Source organism: Diceros bicornis, chromosome 3, assembly GCF_020826845.1.
Source record: "Diceros bicornis minor isolate mBicDic1 chromosome 3, mDicBic1.mat.cur, whole genome shotgun sequence".
Lineage (NCBI taxonomy): Eukaryota > Metazoa > Chordata > Mammalia > Perissodactyla > Rhinocerotidae > Diceros > Diceros bicornis.
This window is the reverse complement of record NC_080742.1, coordinates 57,048,196-57,060,880: the sequence shown is the minus strand read 5'-3', so window position 1 is coordinate 57,060,880 and position 12,685 is coordinate 57,048,196. Positions and strand designations below refer to the sequence as shown.

The window sequence follows — 12,685 nt, the reverse complement described above, 5'->3', positions numbered from 1 at the left end:
AGATAAAATGGAATCATAAAAAAATATTGGATAACTCCAAAAGAAAGCAGAAAAACAGGAAAAAGAAAACAAGGAACAGATGGGACAAAGAGACATCATATGGCCAGATGAAAGACTTAAACCCACCCATATCAATAGCCATATGAAATGTAAATGGTCTAAAAAGCCCCAATAAAGGGAGAGCATATCATATGGGATAAAAAAGCAAAAGACCCAACTATATGCTGCTTACAAGAAATGCACTTGAAGTACAAAAGACATAAATTGATTAAAAGTAAAAAGATGGGAAAAGATATATCATGATAACACTAATCAAAAGAAAACTGAGTGGCTATATTACTAACAGATTAAGTAGGTTTTAGAGCAAAGATTACAGAGCAAAAGATAAAGAGGGGTCATTTAATAAGGAAAGGGGGGTACATTTATTGAGACATAACAATCCTAAATGTTTATGTACCTAATAACAGAATTTTATAATATGTGAAGCAAAAAACTGATAAAATTTCAAGGAGAAACAGACAATCCACAGTTACAGGCAGAGATTTCACTACCCCTCCCTCAATAACTGACAGAAATTAGTCAAAAATCGAATAAGGATATAGAAGATTTGAACAATGCTATCATGTAATTTAACCTAATTGACATTTATAGAATACTCCAACCAAGAATAGCAAAAAATGAACATTCTTTTCAGGTGCACACTGAAGTCTGACCAAGATAGACCATTCCTAGGCCATAAGAATAATTTCAATAAATTTAAAAGAATTCAAGTCATACAAAGTATTTCTCTGACTACAATGGAATTAAATTAAAAATCAACAAATAGTTAAAAGGTAGCTCTGAGTAACATAGGCAGCTATTAACTATCTTCCCACAACTACTTTATTAAAAGCATTCCCCTGGATAAATTTGTTTCTCTGCAATAGATTTAATAATGTTCCATGGCATCACAGTCCTGCCAAGTGACTGTGGTGTAATGAAAGGAAGTCCTACTGCTATTTCTTACTCCATTAATTAATGGAGAATGGGAAAATCAGTCAACTGTAATTGACTTCAGAATACATCCTCAGTGTGGCACAGAACAGTAGCAATAAATATTTGCAAATAAATGAGTGAAGGATATTCTAGACTGAAGGAAAACCATACACAGAAGACTAGAATCAAGAAGAGTCATGGAATACTTGGAACAATGAGAAGCCCCGTGTGGCTGGAGTTCAGAATATAAGGGACAAATAGAAGAATACTACTACTGAGAAGGAGGTCAAGGACAATCTGATCACCATCATCATTGTCATCTTCATCATGCAGACATTTTGCTAAGTACTTTATATATATTTCTAATGGTAACACTGTAAATAGGCATTATCACCACTTTGCAACTGAGACTTAACAAGGTTAACAAACTTGTTCAAAATAAGTACTAAGTATAGCTCTCAAGATCTTTCTGCCTCGCAAGTCTATGCTTTAACTATAATGACTATGGTGCCTCCAAATTCTGTGCAAAATTATCTTATATTTGTATTTGTTCTGCTCTTTCATCTTTTACTATCATTAATAAAATGCTTTCATCTCATTCTTGACTCTTTCCAAGTTAGTCTTCCTTTCTACCATCTCTCTTAACTTCTATATCCTAGTACAGAATATTAGTCTTCTCTGATAATTCTTTTTTCCTTAGTATTCTAAATTCCACATTATTTCTTCACTCAGTTTCTTTCATGTGTGTCCTTAAACTCACTTTACTGTTTCCATCATAATTTTCAGTTCCTTCCATTTTTTGTCTTACTATCTATGGAGGTTCTCAGGATAAGGAAGAGTTCACAATCATCATCTATTCCCTAATTCCCATTAACCTGTGAATTTATTATTTACAACTTTTCTTCAAACTACTTTTCAAGTTATCAAACTTCCACCTTTGTCTTTGAGCTAATTTCATCTTTGTGAGCTGTGAATTTTTATCTTTTACTTATGTATTTGTTCACAAACCTACTACTAGCAATATTTTTGCCTGTTAAAGGGGGTTTTTTTTTAATTTCCACCTTTTATTTTGTTAGTTTATAATCACTTCAGTTAAAAGTGACCCCATATGGAATGTAAATAGTGCAGCCATTATGGAAAAGAGTATGGAGATTCCTCAAAAAGTTAAAAATAGAAGTACTATATGATCCAGCTATTCCACTCTGGGGTATTTATCCAAAGAACACAAAAACACTAATTTGAAAAGATACGTGCACCCCTATGTTCATTGCAGCATTCTTCACAATAGCCAAGACCTGGAAACAACCTAAGTGCCCATCAACAGATGAATGGATAAAGAAGAACAACGGAATACTATTCAGCCATAAAAAAAAGATGAAATCTTGCCATTTGCGACACCATGGATGGAACTTGAGGGTATTATGCTAAGTGAAATAAGTCAGATGGAGAAAGACAAACACCGTACGATTTCGCTCATATATGGAAGATAAACAAACAAACAAATACAGATACAGAGAACAGACTGGTAGTTACCAGAGAAGCAGTGGGTGGAGGGAGAGTAAAAGGGGTAAAGGGGCACATGTGCACAGTGATGGATGGCAACTAGATTTTTGGTGGTGAATACGATGTAGTCTATACAGAAGGCAAAATATAATGATGTACACCTGAAATTTATATAATGTTATAAATCAGTTACCTCAATTAAAAAAAAAGAAATGAATTTTGAATTCTATCAAATGATTTGGTTTTCTCCTTTGACCCTATGAGATTATTTATATTAATAAATTTCCTAAGATTGGAAAAGAAAACAAATAATTAAAAAAACAAAAAATAAATTTTTTTAAAAAGTGACCCCATCTGTACATCTATAATTCTAGGGCTGAAACTCTATAATATGATATATTATGACCTATGAGCAGGCATGTGTCTCTATTGCTCAATATTAGCCAACTAAATTCTTTGTTTATTGATATAACAATAACATAGAAAATAATAACATAATAACATAGAAAAGAGAAATGGTGAAATATAAATTTTTTTTAAATTTTCTTCCCAGGAATTCTTATGCTGAACAAACATCTGTGATTAGATATGAAATTACTGAAATTTTTATATATTAAAAAAAAAGGCCTTACAACTAGTCTTTTTCCAGAACCAAGTTTTTGCTGTTCAGTCTCCTGTCTTTTATCTGCATCCGTAGCAAAAGCAAGTACTTGGTACCTGTTTGAAAGACATGGAATAATTGTAAGTGACTTTATAGTTAAAAGCGTAAATTATTTTAAACTTTAAAAGTACATAGTTTCAATAGCACTGAAAAAATAAGTAAATAAAAGCACATAATCCAGAAATGTTATGCATCCCTTTTTTGTTGGTTTTAAAAACTGTAAAATTTAAGATTGACTTCTTACTGAATGATACTGTGACATAAGACTATGTAAAACTGTTATGATAAAGAAATTACAACCAGATGTCCCAAAATTGAATATTGGGAAAATAGTTCCACCAACTATCAGAGCATTTCCATTAGAATTTTATGTGATAGGGCCCAGCCCAGTGGCGTAGCGGTTAAGTTTGCATGTTCCACTTTGGCAGCCCAGGGTTCACCGGCTCGGATCCTGGGCACAGACCTACTCACTGCTCATCAAGCCACGCTGTGGCGGCATCCCACATACAAAATAGAGGAAGATTGGCACAGATGTTAGCTCAGGGCCAATCTTCCTCAGAAAAAATAATAATAATAATAATAATTTAGTGCCTAGTACAGTATCTGGTATATATTATAATCAATAATTATCAATATGAATTATTGACAGATTGACAAACAGATGGTATTGAATTATTGATTGATAGAGTGACAAAGAGATAGACAGATACAGATTTATATAGAGAGATCAATCACTTAATAGTTTATCTGGTATGTAATAAATTCTCAATAATGGACATTTTGACTTTTTATAAGTATTTCCAGCTTTTATTTCAATAGTAACATTGAGCTCAAATCATTCTTAAAAACAATTTACAACTATTATTCAATCTAGAAATGACTAATTTAGCCAATAAAGTTTAAATTCTCTTATTTCCCATTAATTAATGGTATATTGTTAGAGGAGTAATCCTACTCTAAATGAAGGAAATTCAGGCTCATAGATTCCTTTTCCTCCTGCTGAATCAAAACTCCTTGCATTGTTCTCCCATAGTTAAGAGGAAAATTAATAAATAGATACATTCACACAACTCATATTGTCTAAGAGAAAGATGTCTGATAGTGTGAAAATCAGGGACCTGAACGAATAAAAGCAATGTGGAATATCTAAATAAGCACTGAAATGTACAATGGTATTCAAATGTCATATACCAATTCTTAAACCATCCTATCTCAATCAGGAATACTTCATTTGTAAAAAGCCTCTAATTTCAGTTAGATGCAAAATGACTATGTATTAAGATAAACTTTGCAAGGTATTTATGAAAATCAGTCTTATAGTTAATACGAAAGCTTAATTTATATGAATTTCATTCAGTCAATAAACACGTAATAGAGATCTAATACAAGCATTGACCATGGGAAAAAACTACTACATGGTCTGTATCCATCAGGATCTCCCAAGGTAGCTGTGGATATTCATATACAAATGAATAAGTGTAACTCAGAGTGTCCCGTGCTTGCTAACAGAAGGTATGCCCACAGTACCAAGGAAACAAGGTAGCAGAAACAAGTAATTGGGGTGGAGAAAATATGTATGTTCTTAGTATAAGTTCAGGAGGAGAAAGCTCGGTTTTAAAGAATAAGTGAAAATTCATCATGCTGGTAAAGAGGTAAAAGGCATTATGGCAAAGCCAACAGTACATGCAAAGGCAAGCAGCATGAAAGAGACACAAAAGGCCACGACAGGAGTTTAGGAGAGATGCGTGGCAGGGAGGAATAAGTCATAGGAAATGAGACAAAAAAGGTAGGAGGGTGAAGATATCAGCCTTGTCAAACCATGCTTAAAAATTCCATAGGGCCGGCCTGGTGGCGCAGCGGTAAAGTTCACGCGTTCTGCTTCGGCAGCCCAGGGTTCGCCAGTACGGAGTCTGGGCACGGACCTACTCACCATTCATCAAGCCACGCTGAGGTGGCGTCCTACATAGAAGAACTAGAAGGACCTACAACTAGGATATACAACTACGTACTGGGGGCTTTGGGGAGAAAAAAGAAAAAGAAAGAGGAAGGTTGGCAACAGATGTTAGCTCTGGGCCAATCTTCCTCAAAAAAAAAAAATTCCATAGGCAGCTGCAGCTCCTATGCAGTCTCCATATCATCTGAGACTGACCTGCAAAACCCATACGTTGCCAAAAGTGCCAAATAATTAGACCTCACATTCCAACCTCCAAATAGGATTGTTTTACTCTTCCTAGCTGTTAGTAACAGAAATAGTATGCACTGGTGACTAGAACATCAGCCGAGAGCTGGTCCTGTTATGGATCTAACCTCAGGCAATTAATTATATAGGCGGTTCATTTCCTGCAGACACCAACCTACTGGAGGATGATATGGATATTAATGAGATTGTTGCAAAAAGCCAAAGCTTTTGAGCTGTTTGAAGCTTCTTATATAACTTCTTATATAACTACAAAGAGTTACTATTTCATCTGAGGAATAAGTGAACCCCTAAAGAGTCCTCTTTAACATCAAAACGGGAGGCAGAGACACAGCCAAAATTGACTCCTGATTGCCCAATCCAGACCACTTCTCTTCCTGGAACACAACTCAGAAGAGTATTTTATTACTACATGTAACTGACAGTAAATTTAGATGACGACAAACTTACAATAGCATCTACTTTATGGTTCTTCCTTAAATCCTCTCAACTGTGACCAATAATGTACATAGAAATCTATTTCCAAAACCAAACAATTCCAAGCAGACTTAGAAATTCTGAAATAAAGAAAACATTTGGATTTTTTTTTCTCACCACTCAAGTGTTCAATGATATAAGCTAAAGAATAAAATTCCCTTGTTGAGATTGCTGAAAGAATAATCAGGCCCAGTGTAATAAGATTTCATGAAAGAGTGTCATACGTGTTTCTCAGAACAGAAAGGCGCTAATCACAAACACAGCAACACAGGTGGACAATGGTGCTTTTTGACCCAAAAGCCACAAATGCTTAACAGGTCCTGTGGAGCACCAATGACAAATTCAACCATATTATTTAGTGTTCTTTCATATCACATCGTAAAAACAGCAGCAAGTAACTAAAATATGGATTGAAGTGTCACAGAGCACAAAAGTAAACCCTCCAAAATCATTTATTTTCAAAGGAAACATAGTTGTCACCTCAAAGGGTACCAGGAGATTTTGGAACCTTAATATTTAACCCAGAGAACTCTACTAGAAATGGAAGCTCTGGATACAAAGCATTACTATGTTCATTTCAACTATAGCTAAAACATTCTTAATTATGCCAGGAAGAATCATTTTCATTGAAAGGTGCCAGTAACAAAACAGATTTTTTCTTTACAAACTTTTCACTGCTTCATCAAGTTCTTGTTAAACATCTACTTTCGACAAGGTACTTCAGGGGATACAAAATCCCTGCCATCAAGGAGCATTTAGCCTAGTCAGAGAGAGAAACAAGCAAATACGTAATGTCAATGAAAGCATGAATGCTACTTGTGGAAAGCAGTGAAAAACTACTCTGTGAATTGAGAAGGAGGATATGTTACTTACAGCTAGGTCAAGGAACAACTGAAAAGGAGCAGGGAGGCTTCCAGATACAATTTTCATATGCAAAGAAGGAAGGAAGAGCATTTCAGACAGAGTACAGCGTGAGCAAAAGAGGGGAAGGAGAAAAGCTCTGAACACACAAGGGGAACACCAAGTATTTCATTTTGCCAAGAGCCTAGGACTGATGAAGAACACAATCTTCTTGTTAAAATACTGTCCATTAAATTCAACAAACACATTTTAAAATATCAATTCAAAGCCTATTATCTACCTAGCAATGTATCAGGAGCCATTGTAGGAGTACAGGGGAAAGTATATAGCAAAGAGGAGAGAAAATAACTCATGGTAGGTATAATTTTTCAGGGAGCCTCCCTCCATTCGACTTTTATGTAAAGGTCCCACCCCCAGGCCTCCTCAGCATCCTGTGCAAAGCTCTTATAGCCTATATCACAGTGAACTGAAACAGCTGACTGAATTGCTGCCTCCTCCACCTGCTTGCATACTGCTTGAGGACAAAAAATAGGTCTTATTTGACTTTGCATTTCCAGTACTTTCCACAGTGTGTGGCACAGAGAGGCCTCTTGAAACATGTTTGCTGAATGAATGATTGAACAAATGAACTGAATTATTCTGTCAGTGAACAGATATTTAAGACTGATTGTGCTCTCAGGAACCTGATAATGCAAGACATATTCTAGAACATTCTACCACAATACAAGAAGTTAATATATGATATTGGGCAAAAATCAGTGTTTTAGGCAATAATATATCTAGGAGGCGAAAAAAGGAGGATAGTTGAACCAGTTACCTGTAAAAGTCCCTTTCAAATCTGAAAGTCCACATAATAGAGGTAAAATGGGACTGGATTATAAAGGAAACTGAATGTCAATATAAGAAAGTTTAGATTTTTTAATGGGCAACAAAAATTATTCCGGCTTAAAGAGGTGTTTTAAAAGGATAGATATGAGAAGGAACCTTCAAAGTCTAGATTAGAGGTAAGAAATCCAGAAATCCAAGTGAGAAGATAAAGGCCTGAATGCCAATGGGAATGGGAAGCAAGGGCTGAATAAGAGAAAAAAAGGTAGAAAGGTCAGGATTTACTGACTAAATAACTCTGACAGGTAAAGGAAAGAAAAAGAGAATAAAAGATGGTCCAAAGTTTGGACAAATATGCCCAAGAAAATGGTGGTACCTAAGCCTCTCCTTCCCCCCAAAAAAAGGCAAACAATTCTCTCACTACAAAAGAAAAAAAACAACACTCAAAGTGTGTCCCTAAATTAGAATCACCTGGAGTTTGTGTTTACAATGATGATTTCTGGGTCTTATCCCCAAACCTACTAAATCAAAATCTAGGGTATTGAGGATTGGGAATCTGCAAATGTGCATTTTATAACAGGCTGCCCAGGTGATTCATATGCACACTCAAGTTTGAGACCCACAGGCTTCACTAGTTCGTATTTGAACATAATTAAGCTTATTTTAAAGTAATTAAATATTAATATCAGAAATGAAAATGAAGGGCTGGCCTGCTGGCATAATGGTTAAGTTTGCGCACTCCGCTTCAGCAGCCCAGGGTTCGCGGGTTCGGATCCCAACTCCAGACCTACGCACCACTTATCAAGCTATGCTGTGGCGGCATCCCACATAAAAAGAAGAGGAAGATGGGCACGGATGTTAGCCCAGGGCCAATCTTCCTCAGCAAAAAGAGGAGGATTGGCAACAGATGTTAGCTCAGGGCTAATCTTCCTCACCAAAAAAAATATATATATATATATATGCATATATATAACAATGAAAATGAACTGTCTTAAAAGCCTTTTCTATTAACTGATTACATTCTATTAACTGATTATAAACAGAAGCCTCAAAAGAACAAACCTACAGCTTTCATGCTTTCTCCTATCCTAAATTGTACTAGTGATTATCATTTAATTTAATCTATTAAACTTGAAAGTGTAAATAAATACAGCATATTATTTAATGTTATAAACCCTCTTGATTGTCATCATTTCACAACAATCACATATCTCATGCATTTTTACCTTGATAAAAGATGCACATAATGGGTAAAGTATGCATTTTCTAGTCCTAGATGGAGATGAATTTAATGGATTGGTATGTTGGAGAATTACCACAGTTAAAACAGTGTAAGCTTCTGTGAGATTAAATTTACAGATTAAGGAAACCTACATAATGCTTCTTCATCCAGTCACTCCTGGAGTTATTACCAAATTAATTCCTGTACACATATTTCAAAGAATAAGTCATGGAGCATTCAAAACTTTGTATTGTGACCCCAGTGTAGCACTGCCAGTATCACAACTTGGCAGGAGAGAACTGGATGGAAAGCTGAAAAGCAGATCTCCTCAATATTGCTTAAGTTTTGGCAGGCTTGAATGAATTATACACATATTTTTCTCAACCTCTCAAAATAAATATAACATTTTATTTATCACCAGTAGCAATAGCACAATTCATTCGTCTCTTTTGGACAAGAGCCATAGGAGTTATAGAAAGAATATGACATAATGATACACTACCTCCATCAGTTAACTTCTGCTTAGTCACAAACATTTGCTTATTTTCAGCGTTTTGAATCCTAATGCCTTAACAATAATTCACAAAAGGTAGACTGCCACTTATGAAGGGAGAACTGCATTAACTCACTATATGCACAGTATTGAAACTTGAAGACAAAAACTGACAGCTGTTGCCTGATGATTTTATATTTTCTTCCTGCCTTGGGAAAAATCATGCAGCCAAAAATAATACTAAAAAGCTATAATGAAGTGCTGCTTAGATGTTTAAAGTTCTAACTATTGCCATCAGTAAGATAACAACAATAAAGTTACCGAAGATACGGTAATTCTTCAAGTCCCTTTCTTTTCCCAGTGTGGATTTCTACTTTCTTTTCCCCATTCTCTCTTCCAACAAAAAGCACACCCTCCAAAAACTCAAAACTTTAATTTTCATTGAAATTTAGCTGGTAGAGGAGAAAACGGTCTCTCTCAAACACAATTCACCAAAATCAATAAGAATTTCCAGCAAAAAGCATAAACTATTTTCATAGGGTCATTTCACATTTCACTTCTACTATGAATCGTTCTTTTAAAAACATTCATAACACTTGTATTTCTTGCCAGTATTCTTCCTATGTCATATACATTCTTTTTTTGTTATGAAATCATTCCATATACGCATCTTTGTATCCAGCTTTTTTCACTCACATTGTATTTTATTACTTATAGTTCAAGGAACAGTCAATAATTATCAAACATTTTCTATGGGGTGGCAACTTGTCATACATTTAATCCTTTTAACAAGTTTGCCAAAATAGCCGTATTGTCCCCCTTACAGTCAGGATAAGGACACTGACCATCAAACAGCTGTGAATAGCAAAACCAGGATTCCAATCCAGGTCTGCCTCTCTCCAAACCCGTCCTCTCAATCTATGCACTATACTGCCTTTCAAATATTTTATAATATGTAAATGATACCTTCTAAATCACTACAATCATATTTCATCAAAGAAACCAGTCTCTTTTCTAGTTGTAATATTCAAGCTCTCTATGGAAAAGAATTAATCAGCAAACCAAACATCATTAAACAAACCAAAAATCATGATTCCAAAGATTCAACATCTAAACTTACTTGTAACTTTCCACCTGTCGGCAGGAAGAGACAGTAATGAAGGAATCTGTACGGGAACTGTAAGCGAGAGGGCCAGGTAAAAGAGAACCAGGGAGAAATCTCCCAAAAGCATAGCTTTCCTGCTCAAACACCATCAGCATCCCATCCATAGACTGGATACAAATTAAATCTCGACCTAAAGAAGAATTAAAGGAAATTAAGTGACCTATTCTTTCTATAAATATAATAGTTTTAATTTATCACTATCCACCACAAATGTGTCACAACTTTTCCCCCAAGGGGCAAAATGAGCAGCTTAAATTTTAAATTACAAACTGATGAAGCCAGCAGATTATTGTATATCAGTATACACATGTATTTCCCAATTTTTAAATTATTCAGAAGATGCCTATAATTTTAAATACATTTATTGCATTTATTATATGCTAAAACCTCTAGCTCAAGATAATCACTGAAAACAATCATGACTCTTTGTAAGACATTATTTTTTCCAAAATCAGAAATATAACAAAAACTGTTCTGCACGAGGCTACTTCTATTCTTCATAGTATATCAGCCTCATACTTTCAAATGACTTAGACATCAAACACAACAGACCAAAGGTATCAGTTTTATACAAATCACAGTTTTTTTTTTTTAATTTTTATTTATTGATTGACTTTCCCCCCAAAGCCCCAGTAGACAGTTGTATGTCATAGCTGCACATCCTTCTAGTTGCTGTATGTGGGACGCGGCCTCAGCATGGCCGGAGAAGTGGTGCGTCGGTGCGCGCCCAGGATCCGAACCCGGGCTGCCAGCAGCAGAGCGCGCGCACTTAACCGCTAAGCCACGGGGCCGGCCCCAAATCACAGTTTTAAGCACTGTTGGGAGTGAAAAGGACTAATCACTGATTGCCCTGAACTACAGACTGATTTTGAAGTGTCTTTTCTACTATCAGTCTGAGTCTATGAACTTCCCAGTTCTTAAAATATACTGAGATGATGATAATGATGATTTTTATGATACAGTATTTGTTAGTGCTGTCAAGTTGATTCCAACTCCTAGCAACCCTGTGAACAGCAGAGCTGTACCCTGCCCACTCTTTTCGTGCCATCCTCTCACCTTCCAGGGCTGCTATTCATAGGGTTTTCATGGCCAATTTTTTCAGAAGTGGATGGCCAAGTCCTTTCTCCTAGTCTGTCTTAGTCTAGAAGCTCCACTGAAACCTGTCCACCATGGGTGACCTTGCTGTATTGGAAACACCAGTGGCATAGCTTTCAGCATCACAGCAACACACAGTTGCCACAGGGTAACAACCGAGAGAGGGGTAGTGTGGTTCCCTGACTGGGAAACAAACCTGGGCCGTGTTGGTGAGAGTGCCGAATGTTAACCGCTAGACCACTATGATACAGTATAGCATCCCTCATCTGAGAAAGATCTAGTGGCTATAACTTTTCATGTTCTGCTAGTGTGATTAGTGTATCCTATAATGTATTATACAGGAAAGAACTATGTCAGAGAAAAATTAAGCTACTCATTAAGGAATTAAAAGGTTAATTCTCTAATTAGTCATCTCTAACTCATACTTACCATAAATATTAAGTCCTGTAGTAACTATTCCACAGTACCTTGGATATCCGTGCCAATATACTAAAATTTTGAAATTTAAAAAATACTTTGGTCAAAAAGAAACCACATAGAAATGGATGATATTCTTATTATTGTATCTGACTATGGACACAATTTTCTTTAAAAAGAAAATACATTGCCAAAGAAGTTGTTTTTTTTTGTTTGTTTGTTTGTTTGATAAAGACTTTTTTTTTTAGGAAGATTGGCCTTGAGCTAACATCTGTTGCCAATCTTACTCCTTTTTTCCTTTTTTTTCTCCCAAAAGCCCCAGTAGATAGTTGCATGTCACAGTTGTACATCCTTCCAGTTGTTCTATGTGGGACACCGCCTCAGCGTGGCTTGATGAGCAGTGCATAGGTCCACACCCAGGATCCAAACTGGCGAATCCCAGGGGGCCAAAGCAGGGTGCGCGAACTTAACCACTACGCTACCAGGCCAACCCCCCAAAGGAGTTTTTTAAAAAAGAAAACAGAGATTTTGGGGTGCTTATTACTGCAATATACTCTCCCCCATCTTGACTGATTCAATAGGTTTATCAACCTTAAATAATCTAAAAGATGCTCCAGGTTGAATATTGTCGTAGCATATGAATGTTCACTAAACACACACCCGAACCATTCTGGGATCTCTTTAGAAAGAAAAGAGTTGTTCATATCAATGCTGTTTTGAAGAGTATTCTCTCAATGCTCAGATTCTTTTATAATGCATGGCATGTTTTGCAGTCACTGTTTTAAGTTTTTTTA

The 12,685-nt window shown here is 35.9% G+C and overlaps 1 protein-coding gene across 2 annotated transcripts in view; it reads right to left on the bottom strand.

The window, feature by feature from the left end:
• Positions 1–12,685, bottom strand: part of BBS9 (Bardet-Biedl syndrome 9) — a 433,858-nt gene that overhangs the window by 313,197 nt on the left and 107,976 nt on the right. For both annotated transcript variants that reach the window (XM_058528025.1, XM_058528034.1), the window contains exons 6-7: positions 10,335–10,509; positions 3,111–3,195 (exon numbers count right to left, since the gene is read on the bottom strand). In XM_058528025.1, the coding sequence (XP_058384008.1) occupies positions 3,111–3,195; positions 10,335–10,509 (260 nt within the window). The remainder of the gene's footprint in view (positions 1–3,110; positions 3,196–10,334; positions 10,510–12,685) is intronic.